Source organism: Mixophyes fleayi, chromosome 9 (genome assembly GCF_038048845.1).
Source record: "Mixophyes fleayi isolate aMixFle1 chromosome 9, aMixFle1.hap1, whole genome shotgun sequence".
In the NCBI taxonomy this organism is placed as follows: domain Eukaryota; kingdom Metazoa; phylum Chordata; class Amphibia; order Anura; family Limnodynastidae; genus Mixophyes; species Mixophyes fleayi.
This window is the reverse complement of record NC_134410.1, coordinates 18,440,277-18,457,115: the sequence shown is the minus strand read 5'-3', so window position 1 is coordinate 18,457,115 and position 16,839 is coordinate 18,440,277. Positions and strand designations below refer to the sequence as shown.

The 16,839-nt window shown below is 42.8% G+C and overlaps 1 protein-coding gene and 1 long non-coding RNA gene across 3 annotated transcripts in view; one reads left to right on the top strand and one right to left on the bottom strand.

The window, feature by feature from the left end:
- Nucleotides 1–4,523, top strand: part of LOC142102119 (uncharacterized) — a 4,532-nt gene extending 9 nt beyond the window's left edge. Inside the window, exons 1-3 of one of the 2 annotated variants that reach the window (XR_012679211.1) lie at nt 1–192; nt 969–1,598; nt 4,285–4,523. The exon at nt 1–192 is cut by the window's left edge and continues 9 nt beyond it. This is a non-coding gene — a long non-coding RNA (uncharacterized LOC142102119). Of the gene's footprint in view, nt 254–968; nt 1,599–4,284 lie in introns of both variants that reach the window. The other variant, XR_012679210.1, reaches the window with a different exon arrangement.
- A 2,022-nt stretch (nt 4,524–6,545) lies between these two features.
- On the bottom strand, nt 6,546–8,574 carry LOC142102114 (uncharacterized). The gene has a single exon (XM_075186752.1). It carries the CDS (start codon nt 8,555–8,557, stop codon nt 7,337–7,339), a length of 1,221 nt encoding a protein of 406 aa, XP_075042853.1. The 5' UTR covers nt 8,558–8,574; the 3' UTR covers nt 6,546–7,336.
- Between the last annotated feature and the right edge of the window lie 8,265 nt (nt 8,575–16,839).

Sequence of the window (16,839 nt, the reverse complement as noted above, 5' to 3'; positions counted from 1 at the left end):
CCCAAACTACCAACCAATCCAGGGACGTCAGTCCTTCTCTCTGATTGGCCAACTTACAACAGAATCGCACGTGTCTGCGTTCCAAACCTTGCTTCTAAAACGAGACGTGTGTTGGTCGCTGACAGCTTTGCTCTGTGATTGGCCGCAGGCTGTGCTGGAAGTCTGGCTGTGTTCTGTTAGCGGCTCAGGGCGGTGCGTTTAAATGCCGGAGAGAGGCAACGTCATTGTAGTCCGTAATGAGAGATAGGAGAGAGTAAGGAAAGACTGTAACTGTGAGTCATGAGGAGAAGAGAGTGACAGGAGGGGGAGTGAGAATCAGGGACTTTGTGAGAGGAAGGGGTAGATGATGGGACAGTAAGACAGGAGGGGAGAGAGGAGCAGGGACAGTGAGGCAGGAGGGCGAGAGAGGAGCAGGGGTAGTGAGGCAGGAGGGGGAGAGGCGCAGGGACAGTGAGACAGGAGGGGCAGAGAGGAGCAGGGACAGTGAGGCAGGAGGGGGAGAGAGGGGCAGTGAGGCAGGAGGGGGAGAGGCGCAGGGACAGTGAGGCAGGAGGGGGAGAGAGGAGCAGGGGCAGTGAGGCAGGAGGGGGAGAGAGGAGCAGGGACAGTGAGACCAGAGGGGAGAGAGGAGCAGGGACAGTGAGACCGGAGGGCGAGAGAGGAGCAGGGACAGTGAGACCGGAGGGCGAGAGAGGAGCAGGGGCAGTGAGGCAGGAGGGCCAGAGAGGAGCAGGGGCAGTGAGGCAGGAGGGGGAGAGGCGCAGGGACAGTGAGACAGGAGGGGCAGTGAGGACCAGGGGCAGTGAGGCAGGAGGGGGAGAGGCGCAGGGACAGTGAGGCAGGAGGGGGAGAGAGGAGTAGGGACAGTGAGGCAGGAGAGGGAGAAACTTACTTGTCAACAAGATTACAGCAAGTGAAGATAGTATAACTATACTAACATCACACTAATACTCCTTTGCCATCTCTAGGACTCCTTCCGCACAATGCTTCACCTCCTCTCCAGGCAGACTGTTATCTGCATACCTTCCCGTAGGGGTGTTGCCAGCATCACAGAATGGATTAAGCGAGATAAGTGCTGTCAGCAGATTCAGTTAGAGGAAGACGCTGCTCGTGAAATAGTAGTATGACAATTGTGTTATTTCTTTGGTTGATAGTGATTAATTGTGAAATGCACTTAGGCTCAGCTTTATGATATTTAAATCATATAACATACAGATGATGTTTCTTGCTTACATGTGTAACTCTGTAATTATCTCCTAATGATATGTCATTTTTATTCCCATCACATACATACCAGACCATGAACGTTAAAGGCTAGTGATGGAAGGTTGAAAAGGAGATTGACTATATAATTGCTACGGAGACAGAAGAAAAAGGTTGGAATGTGCCCAACTTGCATCGATGCACTTATGGCCCTGGCTCCCACTCTGCATGTTGTCCTGGTGCATGCAGTGTCTGCCTTTCTTATCATTGCTTCCTTTGCTTATCAGTGCATTACATTTTATTTGCAGATACACCCTATCCACTGCCTGCTTCCTACAGCCCCCGTTATGTGGAGGCAGCATGGTATTTCTGGCGGGTGAAACCCAGAGTACTAGGTGAGGGTGCAAAAGAAATCCTGTTAGTACCACGTCGCTCATGCTTTGATTAGCTAAAAAAGTAGGGATTCTCACATGCTAGCTTCTCCATAGAAATGAAGGATATATTTGTCACATGTGACAAGGCCTTTGTTATCGGCCTTTGTTATCGTGTAAGTTTTGTAATGTGACGGGTGTGAGGGATTGGAGTGATTTAAAATAAGCAATGCAACACAACTCAATGTTATAGAAAACAACATTCCACATGTCATACTTTCAGTGTTCCTACAACTTGCAGCCCTTTTAAAAAATGCAAAATGAGCTGGAGACCAATTAATCATACACTCAGTGACCACTTTATTAGATACAACTGTACACCTGCTTGTTAATGCAAATATCTAGTCATCCAATCATGTGCTAGCAACTCCATGCCTAAAACCATGCAGACATTAGGAAGAGATTCAGTTGTTCAGACCAAACAGAATGGAGAATAAATGTGATCTAAGTGATTTTGGCACCAACAGTCATCCCATGGTCATACTGGGATGGCTTGAATATCTCAGAACTGCTGATCTTCTGTGGATTTTCATGCACAGCAGTCTCTAGTGTTTACAGGGAATGGTGCGCAAAACAAAAAACATCCAGGGAGCAGCAATTCTGTGGACAAAAACACATTGTTTATGAGAGAGGACACAGGAGAATGGCCAGACTGCTTCAAGCTGACAGGAAGGCGACAATAACTTACAACAGTGGTACGCAGAAGAGCATCTCTGACAGTACAATACATCAGACCTTGAAGTGGATGGGGAACTGAAGACCACAACGGCTTCTGCTCCTGTCGGCTAAGAATAGTAAACGGGCTACACTGGGCACAGGCTCACCCAAATTGGACAGTTGAAGATAGGAAAAAGTTGCATGGTCGGATGAATCTTAATTTCTCTATTATTCAATCTGAGGGACACGGCTACCATGGGGTTGTATGAGGGGACACAGGAGTTGGCACTTAAATAGTTAACTAAATGTTTAATGTAACTTGTAATGCAACTTTGCAGAACTCTTTTTCCCTCTAGCTAAACTCTGCAGTATTCTGCGGTGGTTCTCAATGACCCGTCTCCTTGAAAAGGGTGCCTCTGATTCTGTAGTTACAGTGGCAAACACCACTCTAACTTCTTTTCCTGTCAGACCGACCAGCGCTGCCCTGAGTGCCGCGAGGTGAAGATAACGTTTGCCATCTAGATGTTACCATGTCCCCTGCTTATCAAGGGGAGGGTCCATCCAGGCCGTTTGCAGGGTTAGGCAGGGAATTCTGCACAACGGCCATATGCAGCAGAAAGGACCGGAAATAAGAGGGTCTGCCTGAAAGGCTGGATTATTAACTAGGAAGAAGCATGTCAATTACTGCAGGGCTGACCCCACCCCTCATTTGTAAGGGACACTGCTGTTTCAACTGATGACTGGTTCCTCTTCTCCCTGTGATGCCCTTGACTGTACATCTGGAGGGCTAAGTACCTTGTCATTGGCCTTCTTTTTTTACTTTACATATGTAATCTATGTTATAGATAGAGCCCTATTACCTCAGTACTGAAGGTTTTCTATGTGTATTGTATATGTTATTTGGGTGTGTTTTAGATTATTTATCATTAATATTTATTTTTTTTCGGTGTGTATTTTTTGCCTGTCAATTATATTTTTACACCAATATCTTTAGGCAATAAATTGTATTCTATATCTTTATTATATTTTCTCTTTCCATGGGAGATACTCCAGGCAATTAAATTTATTTTTGGTTGTATAGATTATATTTAGTCCTCCCACAGCGCAACCTTTTCCTTTTTCACTAAAATGTTTGAACCAGGACTGTTCAAGCGGCAGAAGAAGCGAATTGCCCGTTACCCTCCTTTCACTGTACTGAACAGATCTAAAACGGCATGGAAACAACCGGACAGCGATTTTCTAGTCTATATCCTAGTAGATGAGACAGCACGGGCCAACCGCCACACCACCATTGAACACGTCCAATCTCGTCTGATCTCTCAACGAAGAATGGGCAGGCCTGGTTAGTACTAGGATGGAAGACTGCCTAGGAATACCAGGTGCTGTAGATTGGAACAGGCCTAGAGTGGATACCCCAGTAGCACCTTGTGGTTGTATTCCCAGGACGCTGATGAGGAATCAAAGACGTTCTCGGAATCTCTTCTTTATACTTGATCTGTTCTTTTTGGTCCAGAGCTCTGAAATCTCCTTCCAAAATCAGTAAATTAAGTGAACCGACACCCTTCCAGTTAGTACGTAAGCCAACCATATTATACAATGTGGTTGGCTTACGTACCAACTGGAAGTGTGTTGGTTCACTTGCTATTGTGCGTTCCACAGTGGAACGCATGGCGATCCTATATATAAAATCTAATTATGCTAATTTTGGAAGTGATGTCTTCAACCAGATGCATTTTATTGTTGGATGAATATAATACATCACCTGTTAGTCCCACTAACAAAATGTATATAGTGAGACTTCGAACCAGAAATGCCTTCCTAGACTTCCTGTTGTGCATTCCACAGTGTAACGCATGATAGAATTAGAATTATGAACATTGGTGCAATAATGGGAGATGATACTTACTATGTAGTGGGCCCCATAGGTAGGGCTCTTTCTTAATTCAAATAAATAATCCTGCAAAACAAAAAAAACCTTACCTTTTGCGGTCAGGTGATGATCTGGCTCCCTCGCTGTTCCCCTCCTCCATGCTGAGCTCGCACTGAATGACCTCATCACGCCCCACATGTTCATTGAGGAGCGCAGCATGGAGGAGCCACGACACAAGAAGCAACGGAGAAGCAAGTGAAATTCAAAGAAACAGAAAAGAAGAAAAAAGTAGAGAAAAAGAGGTGCAATTGAAAAAAAAAAAAGTAAGTGAAGGGGAACTTGACTTTTTTAGTTGCTGGCAGAGCGAGTACATTAAGAAAAAAAAGTTATATATATATATATATATATATATATATATATATATATATATATATATATATATTATATATAATATTCTGTGGTTGTGTAAGTAGAGGCCCCAGTGCACTGCTTTGCCCATGGGCCCATAATGTTGGTAAGATGTTCCTGCTTCATATGTGTTCCAGGGTGAAGCACATTGTGTGTAATACTATGGGAGGGGGGGATACATGCACTAGAACTGACACTTTTCTGAGATGAAACACGTCTGACAACTGACACTTTTCTGATGGATCACGGCTGACAATCCTTTGGCACTATATATAGTCAGGTAATTTATAATGTTGTCTTGTCTGTGCTTCTCTGCTGTTCTATGTAAATCTGTTTTGAAAAAGGTCTGGATGTGAGACAGAAGAGTCGACTACAGAGTAAAGGAACTGGATTAAAAATAAAGAAGAATAATCTATTTGTTTTAAATGGTGAGTTCCCTCTACTTTTTGAACATATATTTATTATAAGATTCAAATCTTACTACAACCCATGTCATAAGATATAAGCTAAATGTATAAAATATTTTCCTTTTAATTTACAATTTGGATTGAACAGTATACAAAACAGGTGATGGTCAGAGGACGGATAGTACATACTGTTATGCACGTTTTGTCGCTATCCAATAACAATTGTCAAATCTCGATGTGTGGTTCTGAAGCACAAAGTAATTTAATAGCCAAAAATATCAGAATAACAATGCGAAATAAAACAAGTACAGCCGGCGCTCTGGATCCAGTGTACAGTCATTCAGGTCTGAAGGCTGTGGTCAAGAAGACTGGTCACTAGGTCCAGAGCCCATGCTTATATGCAGTCAGTGAATACAGTAAAACAATGCAGATGATGTGGCTTGCTTCTATTGGTCCAGGCTTCAGGAAGGTCCAGTGCACTGGAGATCATATGCCAGTTCAAACCAAAATATCCAAAGGTGGGGGTCAACTCTCCAGGGGATGTACTCTGACTTTCCCGCCAAGAATCCAGTTTCAACTAGTCTATTTGCATTATACAGTCAGTATCACTTTAAACATTTATTCCCTAACATCGCTAACTAGAGTATGCAATGTGCTATCTCTTCGGCAAATGAACCGGACAACTGCTGATGAATAGGGGATTAAAATGACACTAAACATGACATCCTGCAACCTGAACATTTGATTTCACTAATATGCATATAACTTATAATACTAAACATAAATACTGCTATATTTCGACATAAATAACTATGTGTTGCATCTACAATTAATGTGTACTAATTGCAAATGTGTATGTTCGTGTGAATGTGTGTAGAAGTGTAAAACCTGTTATTGCCACGTGTTGTGGCTGGATACGCCCCTTCACGTCGTTACGCGTCTTCTACGCATAATTTCAGACAAAGACAAGCAAATCTGCTCGATTATTAATTGAAATGACTTTATCCAATTTGCTGACTTCGATAATACCAAACAAACCACATCGTACAAACTCACATTCGACAGTAATCCTTACTTTAGCATTTTCAAATATTCTGGTCCAATGAGGCAGATGTGCCAATGACTATTTATTTTTATTTACAGTGTGCTTCCCGAGAATAAAAAAGAGCAGCAAAACTGAAGGAATGTGTTTGATTAGTGTGACACGTTTTACTCAATGGTGAAAAATGGAATTGGCACAAATCAGTCACTGTGCTCTAAAGACATTAAATTAAATGCAAATCATGCAAAAATAAAACCCCTTCTATTCTATGTGCCCATACCCATTTGCGTTCATAGTTGTGCCTGTACGTTGCATTTTTGGGGTACTGCTTGTTCCATTTCATAACATCACCACATTTGAGAAGTCAATTAATCTCTAAGGAAACACATTGTGTATATACCCATTAGGGGTTAACACAAACGGTTTAACCAATTTCTGTATTTTTCCGCATTCGGGTCAATGACCCATTCATTTCAATGGAGCTGTGCACTACATGTAGAAACTATTGAAACGAGCGTAGAAATGAATGGAGCTCCCCAGCATTGATAATTTGTATTTTTTTCTACTTCAGTAGAGATTCAATTAATCTTTATTGATGTGCGATCAAACTAGAGAGCCACTGGACATCCCTTACTACCAGCCAATCATATCACGGCATCTGAGAGGCTGGGCAGCTAAGGGGAGTCCGATCAATTGAATTCACTGATGAACTCGTCATAAACAACTTATGTAAGCATATAACGTCAGAATACATCTTAGCTTAACTACATCATAAAATGGTTTGCAGATTAAGTATTACAGCAGATCTGTGTGTGACACAGCACAGACTTAATCTAAACAGACAAGTCAGAAAATTAATGCATACAGCTCATAAAGTGTATAAAAAACTGTGATACTTTGTGTTACTCAACTCAATACGTCACAGAATTAAAAAATAATAGTTTTTCTGTTATACTGCAGTTTCTATCTAAGTGCCATTAACCCTTAATTACCATATTTAACATTTATTAAAATCTCTTATTTATATCTCATTATTTTAAAAAATTGCTAAAAATAAATCAATAAGCAAGCGAGTTATTATATCTTTAACACGTCTGAGATAATTTAGAGCAGGAAGCTGGGAACTCTTTGCGAGTGGTTAATTAATGAGATTAGTTATTAAAAGGTCATTAGCCCCTCAGTGTTGGGAGCACGTCCATTTACTCCACCACCGTTCTTTATCTAAACATATTCTACACGTCACAAGTTTTTCTTTGCTTAAATGTCCTCTTTAAATATCCAACAAATGTGTGGATTCTGAAGATTGACAGCTTCCATCTCACCAGTCGTCCGAATCGTCCGTTGTGCCAGAAGATTCAGCTTCAGCTCGAGGTTTATCCCCAGTATGAACTCTGTAATGTGTGTCCCGAGAAAACTTCCGGTTAAATGTCTTCCCACACGTTTCACATTCATAGGGCTTTTCCCCTGTGTGAATCCTCAAGTGCCTATTGAGATGTGTTTTCCGACCAAAGCTTTTCGGACACTCTGGGCATTTATGTGGTTTATCCCCACTGTGAATTTGTTGATGCCTCTTTAGACATGATGAGTACGCAAAACTTCGTTTACATTGAGGGCAACTGTAAGGTTTCACTCCTGTGTGACTTCTCGTGTGGACTGTAAGGTGAGATTTGTTCACAAAACTTTTCGGACACTCTGAACATTCAAAAAGGTTCACTCCTGTGTGAACTCTCTTGTGGGCTGCAAGGTGAGATTGGTTCACAAACCTTTTCGGACACTCTGAACATTTAAAAGGTTTCTCTCCAGTGTGCGATCTGTGGTGTATCACAAGCCCCGTTTTAGTATGGAAGCTTTTCGCACACTCAACACATTTATAATTTCGCTTTGCAACATGGTTAATTTGGTGGCTCCTAAAAGATTCAAGGTGCTTGAACGTCTTTTGACACAATGAACAAGCATAAGGTGTCCCTCCATTGTCTTCAACAATCTTAGAAGGTTCTTCTGTTTCACCCCAAGAAACGTCACTTCCATAACTCTCGGATTCTGTTTGAGGTTTATTCCCAGTATGATTTCTAGTGTGTTTATCCCGAGTAACCTTATGTTTAAATTTAACTCCACATATTTCACATTTATAGGGCTTTTCCCCTGTGTGAATCCTCAAGTGCTTATTGAGATGTGATTTCTGACTAAAGCTTTTCAGACACTCTGGGCATTTAAAAGGTTTCTCCCCAGTGTGTGTCCTGTGGTGTATCACAAGCCCCTTTTTACTAAGGAACGTTTTATCACACGCAATACATTTATGATTTTTGCTTAGCAACATGTTTATTTTGGTGTCTCCTAAAAGATTCAAGGTTCTTGAATGTCTTCCGACAGAATGAGCGAGCATAGGGTTTCCCTCCCTCCCTCTGTCCCCTTCAACAATCTTGGAAGGTTCTTTTGTTTCACCCCAAGAATCATCACTTCCAGAATTCTCGCATTCTGTATCATCTGTGCCATCTGCCCTTAGACTAAAGTTGACATCAGTGTACAAAGCAGATTGCATACCTGTTTTTTTTTTTGTCAATTACTAAAACGTCTGTCTTTAAATTGTGATCTGTTGGCCTCTGTCTGATTGTACTATTGGCAGAAATTGCCCCTCTGTGAGTATTTCATTCTTGAATGTATTTTTCTTTGTTCCAGTTGTAATTGTTGCAATCAAATAGGGTGTTATTTATTTTTTCTTAGCAATGGCAGGATGCTTTGTATATTATACCAGATTAGGCAAAGATTCCTTTCCAAGGTGGGGACATTATTGTCCACTTTATCGATGCTCCTTTACTTCTGTCTTATAGCTAAAGGAATAAGATAGGAGAAATATGAGATTACATAGTTAAAGTATACAGTATACAAACAGGTGGTGGTCAAATGAGGGATAGTACAATCCAAATAAAGTACATAATTCAAACTCATACTAAACATTAATCCTTAATAAGAATTTAGCATATTAATATATTCTAGTCCAATGAAGCAGATGTGCCAAACTGATTTTTTATTTACAGTGTACTTGCAGAGAATAAAGAAGAAATATTGTGTTAGATTAGTGTGACACGCTTTACTCCTTGGTGAAATTTGATATTGGCACACATTAGTCACTGTGCTCTCTAGACAGTGCAAATCATGCAAAAATAAAACCTATTCTATTCCATGGGCCCATACACATTTGCATTCATAATTGCAACTGCACGCCTTTACTTTGCATTTTCTTGAACACAGCTTGTTCCAGTTCAGTGTGTTCATGGAGAAACTCAATTTATCTTTAAGTGAACACATTGTGTACATACCCACTAGAGGTGAACAAAAGCAGTTTTGTTCTATATGTTCCCATTCATGACAATGGCCCATTCATTTCAATTGAGCTGTGCACTATATGTATAAACTATTGAAATGAACGTGTCATTGAAATGAATGGAGCTCCCCAGCATTAATTTGTATTATTCCACATCAGTATAGATTTATTTAATCTTTATTGATGTGTAATGGAAGCAGAGAGCATCCCTAACTACAGCCAATCATATCACAGCTAGTGTGGTAAACTGCTTCTACTAGGCTGATCGGTTTAAGAGTCCCCATCAATTCAATTCACTGTCAGTTTGAATAAAATAACTTTTTGTTTCATTAAGATGCTATAGCAAACAGCTCTAAATTATCCACAGCAGAGTGCAATCAGAATTCACAGAAAAGCCAAGTGAAATATCTTCTATAGTGGTTGCATATCATTTCCAGCAAATAGGTGTAAATGTGCAGTAATACACATAAGAACACAAATCATATGCTTCAATCCAATTGTGTAAGTCAAAAGGGTGTCGAGTGATACTCAAACAATGTTCCTGATTCATAAAAAAACATTAGCATACAAATTAAATTTCAAGAAACCTAACTGAAAAAATACAATAATCTGCCATGCGGTCTGCATACCATATATTAACATCTATCCTCCAAATTCTATCAACATTACAATGATTAAACATTTGATGTAGGAATCCATTCTATTAGTTCATCCAGCCCTATTAGCCCTGATACATACTTTACACTGTGAATTACAATACAAATTCCCCTGGATTACAAGATGACCCACTGGATTATAAAGCAAGGAGCGCAGCTCCTGCACTACACCTCCAGCAGGCAATTCCCCAGCAGATCCTGGTGAAACATATGTTGGGTTAGGACCAGGGGCGGATCTAGACAACTGCTTTACCCGGGGCGATTTTAGGGGGGGGGGGGATTTAGGCCCCGCCCCCTTTCTGATTTCTAAGGCTGCCGGCGGCTGGACAGTATGTGCAGGTCCGATTGTGTTTAAAACACAATAAGAGCAGCTGGGCAGCACACTGTCACTGCTGAACGGACCTGCACAGTGTGCAGCTGTCAGCAGCAAGCCCCTGCTAGGGGGCGATCAGCCCCCCCCCCCCAGATCCGCCACTGGTTAGGACGTAGTTCCTGCACTACACGCCCCCAGCTGGCAGTGCCCCCCGCAGTTCCTGCACTACCCCTCCAGCAGGCAATTCCCCCCAACAGTTCCTGCACTACGCCTCCAGCAGGCAATTCCCCCCGCAGCTCCTGCACTACGCCCCCAGCTGGCAATTCCTCCGCAGCTCCTGCATTACGCCGCCAGCAGGTAATTCCCCCCCCCCCCCCCCGCAGCTCCTGCACTATGCCCCCAGCAGGCAATTCCCCCCGCATCTCCTGCACTACGCCTCCAGCAGACAATTCTCCAGCAGCTCCTGCACTACGCCCCCAGCAGGCAATTCCCCCCGCATCTCCTGCACTACGCCCCCAGCAGACAATTCTCCAGCAGCTCCTGGTGAAACATACAGGTTAGGACGTCAGATTGACGTCACAACCCGGGAGGACAGAGTCCAGATGGCGGCAGAAACATGCTGCTAATGTGCAGCCAATTAACATAGTATGAAAATTACTAACCAACGTTTCTCATCAACACAAATACCTAGCCGCCCGTTATTACTTAAGCCTAAGCCACAATAAAGTGATATTGTGACTGGATCACTGTCAACTTCTGGTATAAATTTAAAGAAAATAACGCAGGGCGCTTATTTATATAATTGCACATGCACTTACGTTTAATGTGTATATTTTGAGATAGGAAATCATTATTTCTGAGACCAGGGTAGAAATTATTTTTTTCTATTTTAACCTTTCTAAAGCAAATGCATTATTTCCGATGTATATATCTGATACAATGAGCCTTTGTTTACAAAGTCTTTTGTGTATTGGGATGTGTTTTGTTTGGAAGTGTCATTGTTTGGGGTTTGTAAGGTTGCTAGTGGAAACCTCCAATTAGGCCTATGGAAAGGAAGTCTGATAGCAGGAAAAACCAGGGGGTTGTTACTGTGTAGCCTTTTGTCAAGAGTGTTCTAACCTTTCTGAACATCGTGAATGGCATGTGATGCATGACATCATAGCGCCTCTAGAATTCCATAGATAAGTGTAAATATTGTTGGCTTTGCAATGCATATAAATCCATGTTTGTGTAAACACATTACATAATGATTCTAAAAATAGCCTGTGTCTAAACTGTGTAAAAGACACTGTCTTGTATTGAAAACTACTTCTTATTTCATCTGACTTGAGTGAGCACTGGTACCTTTAACCAGTGTGAGAGCAAACAAACATCTTGCTTCAAAGACCTGCTTGGAAACATCTTCAGTATTGCCTGTGATCTACCTAAAATCTAATCCGTTCTCAGCTGTCCTGGTGTTTGGACTCAGCTTTTACGGTACCACCGCTCTGCCTGCTACCCTGCAGCCCTGGTCAGTGTGATAGCCAGGGGGGATCCCTCTACAGCATCCCTGATCCAAGAGGTCAGGAGTACCAGCCTAGGTACACCAGCAACGAGATATGCTAGCAGCGTCAGTTATCCAGAAGAAACCTGGTTCTGGATACCGGTATAGGAGTCCAGTGGTGGCAGTATTTGTAACTCCCTCCTACTGCAGCAAAAGGGCACATTTAAGATAACAAAAGGGAACGGTGGCAAAGTAAGCCCAGCCGGTTCCCAGCAACAACAGACAGGGTGGCATTGGCGGTCCATCCTGTCACATATATGAACAAACTTATCTCAGAATTAGAAAATTGAGAGCTATACGAGTGAATGAACGGCTAGATATAATACAAAATTATAGGGAATCCTATACTTTTCTTTGAACCTAAATATATTGCTACTACATAAGAGAATATACAAGTGCCTATATATTCTAAATACCTATATCAGGAGACAACTGGAGACCCTATATGATATAAAGCTGTCTGTACAGTGTTACAAAGTATCATACTGTTAGGAACCCCTCCAGCCAGTAACCAAACACCCGGAATCTACTCCGAAAGTCTGGTGTTCACTGGAGCCCCTAGTGGTGGGGACAGACTTGGCCGCAGACTAACAAAGGGTCGTGTGATGTGTACCGGCTGTGGAGAACCCAGGAGCGGAGGGTTATGGCAGACAGCGTTTCCAGAGAACAGGCCGAGGTCAGGGATCACTTGCTAGATAGAATCGTCAGAAAACACGCCAGGGGTCGGGGTCACGAGCAAATCAGCAGTATCAGAGGTTCAATCCAAAAGGTCAAGGGCACAGGCAAAAAGACAAATCCAGGGTACAGGCAGGGGCCATACGCGGCAAACAGAGTTCCAAAGGTTTAACAGCAACAGCACAGCAGCAGGCAGCAACACAGAAGTCTGGAAGCTATAACCGGGATGGAGGCTAAGCCCTCCCTGTCTTAAATACTAAGTGTGACCAATCAGAGCCTAGCTCTGAAATTGCCCCCAGCCTATGCCTAATAGATAAATTAATAATTAGCCAACAGGCTGGTAAATATATCGCGCACGCGCCCGGCTGCCCCACAGTGCCGGGACGCGGCGCTGGAGTGATTAGCGTCCGACCGTTGCTAAGGCAATGGTCGGGCTGGCCCCGGAAGTGACGTCCCGATCGTCATAGCAACGGCCGGGACGCAGGTAGGAGAGTCGCCGCGGCTGGGCACTGCCGCGGCTCGTAACAGATACAAGTGAAAACAATTGTAAAACATAACTGAAACTAAAATAATGCTGCAATCATGATTCCACTCACATTTTTGCATTCACATGGCGTATAAAACAGCTGTCATTCCATAGTAATCGGCCGTCATCCCATATGTAAAACATTCGTCTTTTTGCTTACATATCGACTATTAGCAATTTTAATTGTATTTCAGTGCACTAAACTAAAATGTATATCTGTTTATAAATATTATTTTTTTATGTTTTCCTCTCTTTACTATCTTTATTTTGCGCCCAGAATTGTTGTATATTTATCTCTGTTAAAGGGGAGGGACATCCCCCTATATTATCTGTGAGCAGCATTATTAAGATAACTATCTATTTAGCAGCGCATACTAGTACATTGTTGTTTATCATATGTAAAACATGACCAAGTACCTTAGCAATAAGTGTGTGGAAGATATAATTAAGAAGTATAAGATTTTTAAAAATCTACATAAACTTTCAATTTGCTATCATAGACGTCTATTGGCGTTCCTTTCAGCAGAATGAAGCTGTCATTCCTTTTAGTATGTCCCAATCTCACCACTTATAATATTAGGACAGATCACACTGCATTGAAATGTAAACTCACCAGAATAACTCTCCCAAGAACCTTCTGAAACACACACATGAGCCTTACACAACACTGCAGCCCATATAGCCACACAGCAATGCATGCTGGGACATAGAGTTCTCCAGGAGTAGGAGTGTATCTGTAATAACAATGTGTATATGTATGTGGGCTCCTCACTCACCTGGCCCATCACTACATGTAATATCTCCTGCTTACCCACGTGACTGTGCTCAGCAGGGCATGATGGGACTTCCTGGAATGAGCAATGCATCATGGGAGTGTGCAAAGAAGGAATGGCCTGTCGGCCTGAGCAGTAATCAGTGCATGTAACACGTGACTTTCCAGCTGTTAAGGAACAAGTAGTTCCTTAACGGCTGTTCCAATGCATGCTGGAACTACAAGTTCCAGCATGCATTGCCACATGGCCTGGCATGTGGCAATGCAGGATGAGGATGAAGGAAAGAATACAAGTCTAGATAATTCAATACACTGTCCTATTAGCAGCAGTAGATGCTACTGCAGACTTTCTATTACCCCTATTCCTTCTTTGTGTATTTACCTTTATAAATGTCAGGATTTTTCCAATTCAGCCACTGAACAACGTCCTACATCTGTTTTTCCAAGTTAATTAAAAAGAGTTAAAGGCAGATACTGTGGACAAATGTAAATCACATGAATGCTGCACTAATGTATCACAGTCTCACCTTCATGAATAGGGGTTATGGAGCAGATGAGTGCGGCACATTCATTCTTATTGCTGTCATTCTGACTGACGAGAGAGTTAGAGTCTTGGGGCTAGATTTACTAAGCTGCGGGTTTCAAAAAGTGGGGATGTTGCCTATAGCAACCAATCAGATTCTAGCTGTCATTTTGTAGAAAGTACTAAATAAATGATATCTAGAATCTGATTGGTTGCTATAGGCAACATCCCCACTTTTTCAAACCCGCAGCTTAGTAAATCTAGCCCTTGGACTCTATTGGTGGGTGCAGAGGGAAGGAAACGCCCCCAAACTACCACCCAATCCAGGGACGTCAGTCCTTCTCTCTGATTGGCTTTCTTACAACAGAATCGCATGTGTCTGCGTTATAAACCTCAATTCTAAACCGAGACGCGTGCTGGTTGATGAGAGTTCTTCTTTGTGATTGGCCGCAGTCTGTGCTGGAAGTCTGGCTGTGTTCTGGGTGCGTCCTGTTAGCGGCGCTAAGTGGCTCAGGACGGTGCATTTAAATGCCGGAGAGAGGCAAGGTCATTGTAGTCAGTAATGAGTGATAGGAGAGAGTAAGGAAAGACTGTAACTGTGAGTCATGAGGAGAAGAGTGGCAGGAGGGGGAGTGAGGAGCAGGGACTTTCTGAGAGGAAGGGGTAAATGAGTCAGGGACTGTGAAGATTACAGCAATTGAAGATCGTATAACTAGTCATGAAGTCATCACACAAATTTTTTTTTTTATTGAAACCATGAAAAAAAAGTGCTCTCTAACCCATTGTGAACGAAAAAAAGAAGTGAAAACTTAAAAAACGTACACAAGGGGTGCAGTACATGGCCCTCCTCTAAAAAGGAAGGGCGCTAGTCCCCGACCCCCGGATCCTAATGGACCCTTAGGGGGCAAGGGGCGCCGCAAGGCTAGGGCGGTCCCTTTAACTCTGGGGATCCGCCAAAGCTTCACCCAGGGCTCGACAGCTCGTTCAACCCCCGGAAGGGAGGACCCACGATGGTTGCAGGGGGGCTGGGACCTGATGGCCACACAGCCCCCCCCCCCTAGATCTTCGTGGGGGAGAGCCCATAAGGGCCTATCCGCACCCTAAAATCCGTGAGAAAAAACATTAAAAAGTGAAGTAACAAAACAGTGAGAAAAATAAATAAATGAGTGCTCTGCAAAACGGCCCCAGCCTTTCGGCCGAGATGTCAAAAATTATTCCTGCCTAGCCAAAAGGCCGGGGCAAGGAAGTGTGTGTAGCAGAAAGTGAGGATCGTGCAAAGTGCCATGATTTCAAGTGAGGGTCACCACTCCCCAGTGAATTCAGGCACCCCTGGGTCACCACTCCAGGGGCACTATCTCAGGCTTTCATGCTACTGACCTCTTGGCCAGACCAAGCTTTCCCATGGTCCTTTTCAGGTGCAGGAATTCCCTACTCAGACAGGTACTCACTTGATCTTAGCCAAAAGGCCAAGAAGCGATCACACAGAATTCATCACACGAATACTCCTTTCGCACAATGCTTCACTTCCTCTCCAGGCAGACTTATCTGCATAACTTCCCGTAGGGGTGTTGCTAGCATCACAGAACGGATTAAGGGGCCTATTTATCAAAGCTCTCCCCCCAGTAATTTAGAGGTAAATTTAGCGGTTAATACCCGAAAACTGTTGTTTTCGAAAATTAACCGCTAAATTACTATGTATTATTTTAGCATCGCAGCAGATATCTCTGATATCTGCAGCTTTGCATTTCTCATGGTTTTACTGAGCACTCCCCATAACACTATGGGAAGTGCTCAGTAACCCTATGTACCAATGACCGAAAGGAAGTTTTCAATCATGTTAATGTACGCCATCTGAAGCTGGCGTACATTACCATGATTGAAAACTTTCACTGAAAACAGCTCTGCTCCGAAGAGCAGAGCTGCACAGCGCATGTGTGGAGGGATCACATGATACCTCCATGTCATGCCTCAGGTTCCTTCAGTCAGGAATCTCTGTGCGTATGCCCGAGTTTACCGGTGGCGCATGCGCGCAGGGAGTGAAAGAGAGGTGAGCAGCATCGCACAGGGAGGAAAAGAGAAAACTCCAGTGAAAGGTAAGTGATACTCTTCACAGGAGCAGCCGTTTTTCGGAACGGCTATTCCTGTGTTGATTTTTTATGAGAAACTTTTCAATCCGCATCTACGCGATGAGGATTGAAAAGTTTCTACTGAAAAAACCGAAGGGTCATAAATAGACCCCTACGCGAGATAAGCGCCGCTAGCGTCAGAAGATTGTTAGAGGAAAATGCTGCTCATGAGATGATAGGATGACAATTGTGTTATTTTGTTGGTTGATCGAGATTAATCGTCAATTGCACTTAAGCTCAGCCTTATATTTAAAACCTATAAAATACAGATGATGTTTCTTGCTTGCATGTGTAACTCTGTAATTATACCTTTTAATAATAATATGTCATTTGTTTTCCCATCATATATATATACCAGACCTCGA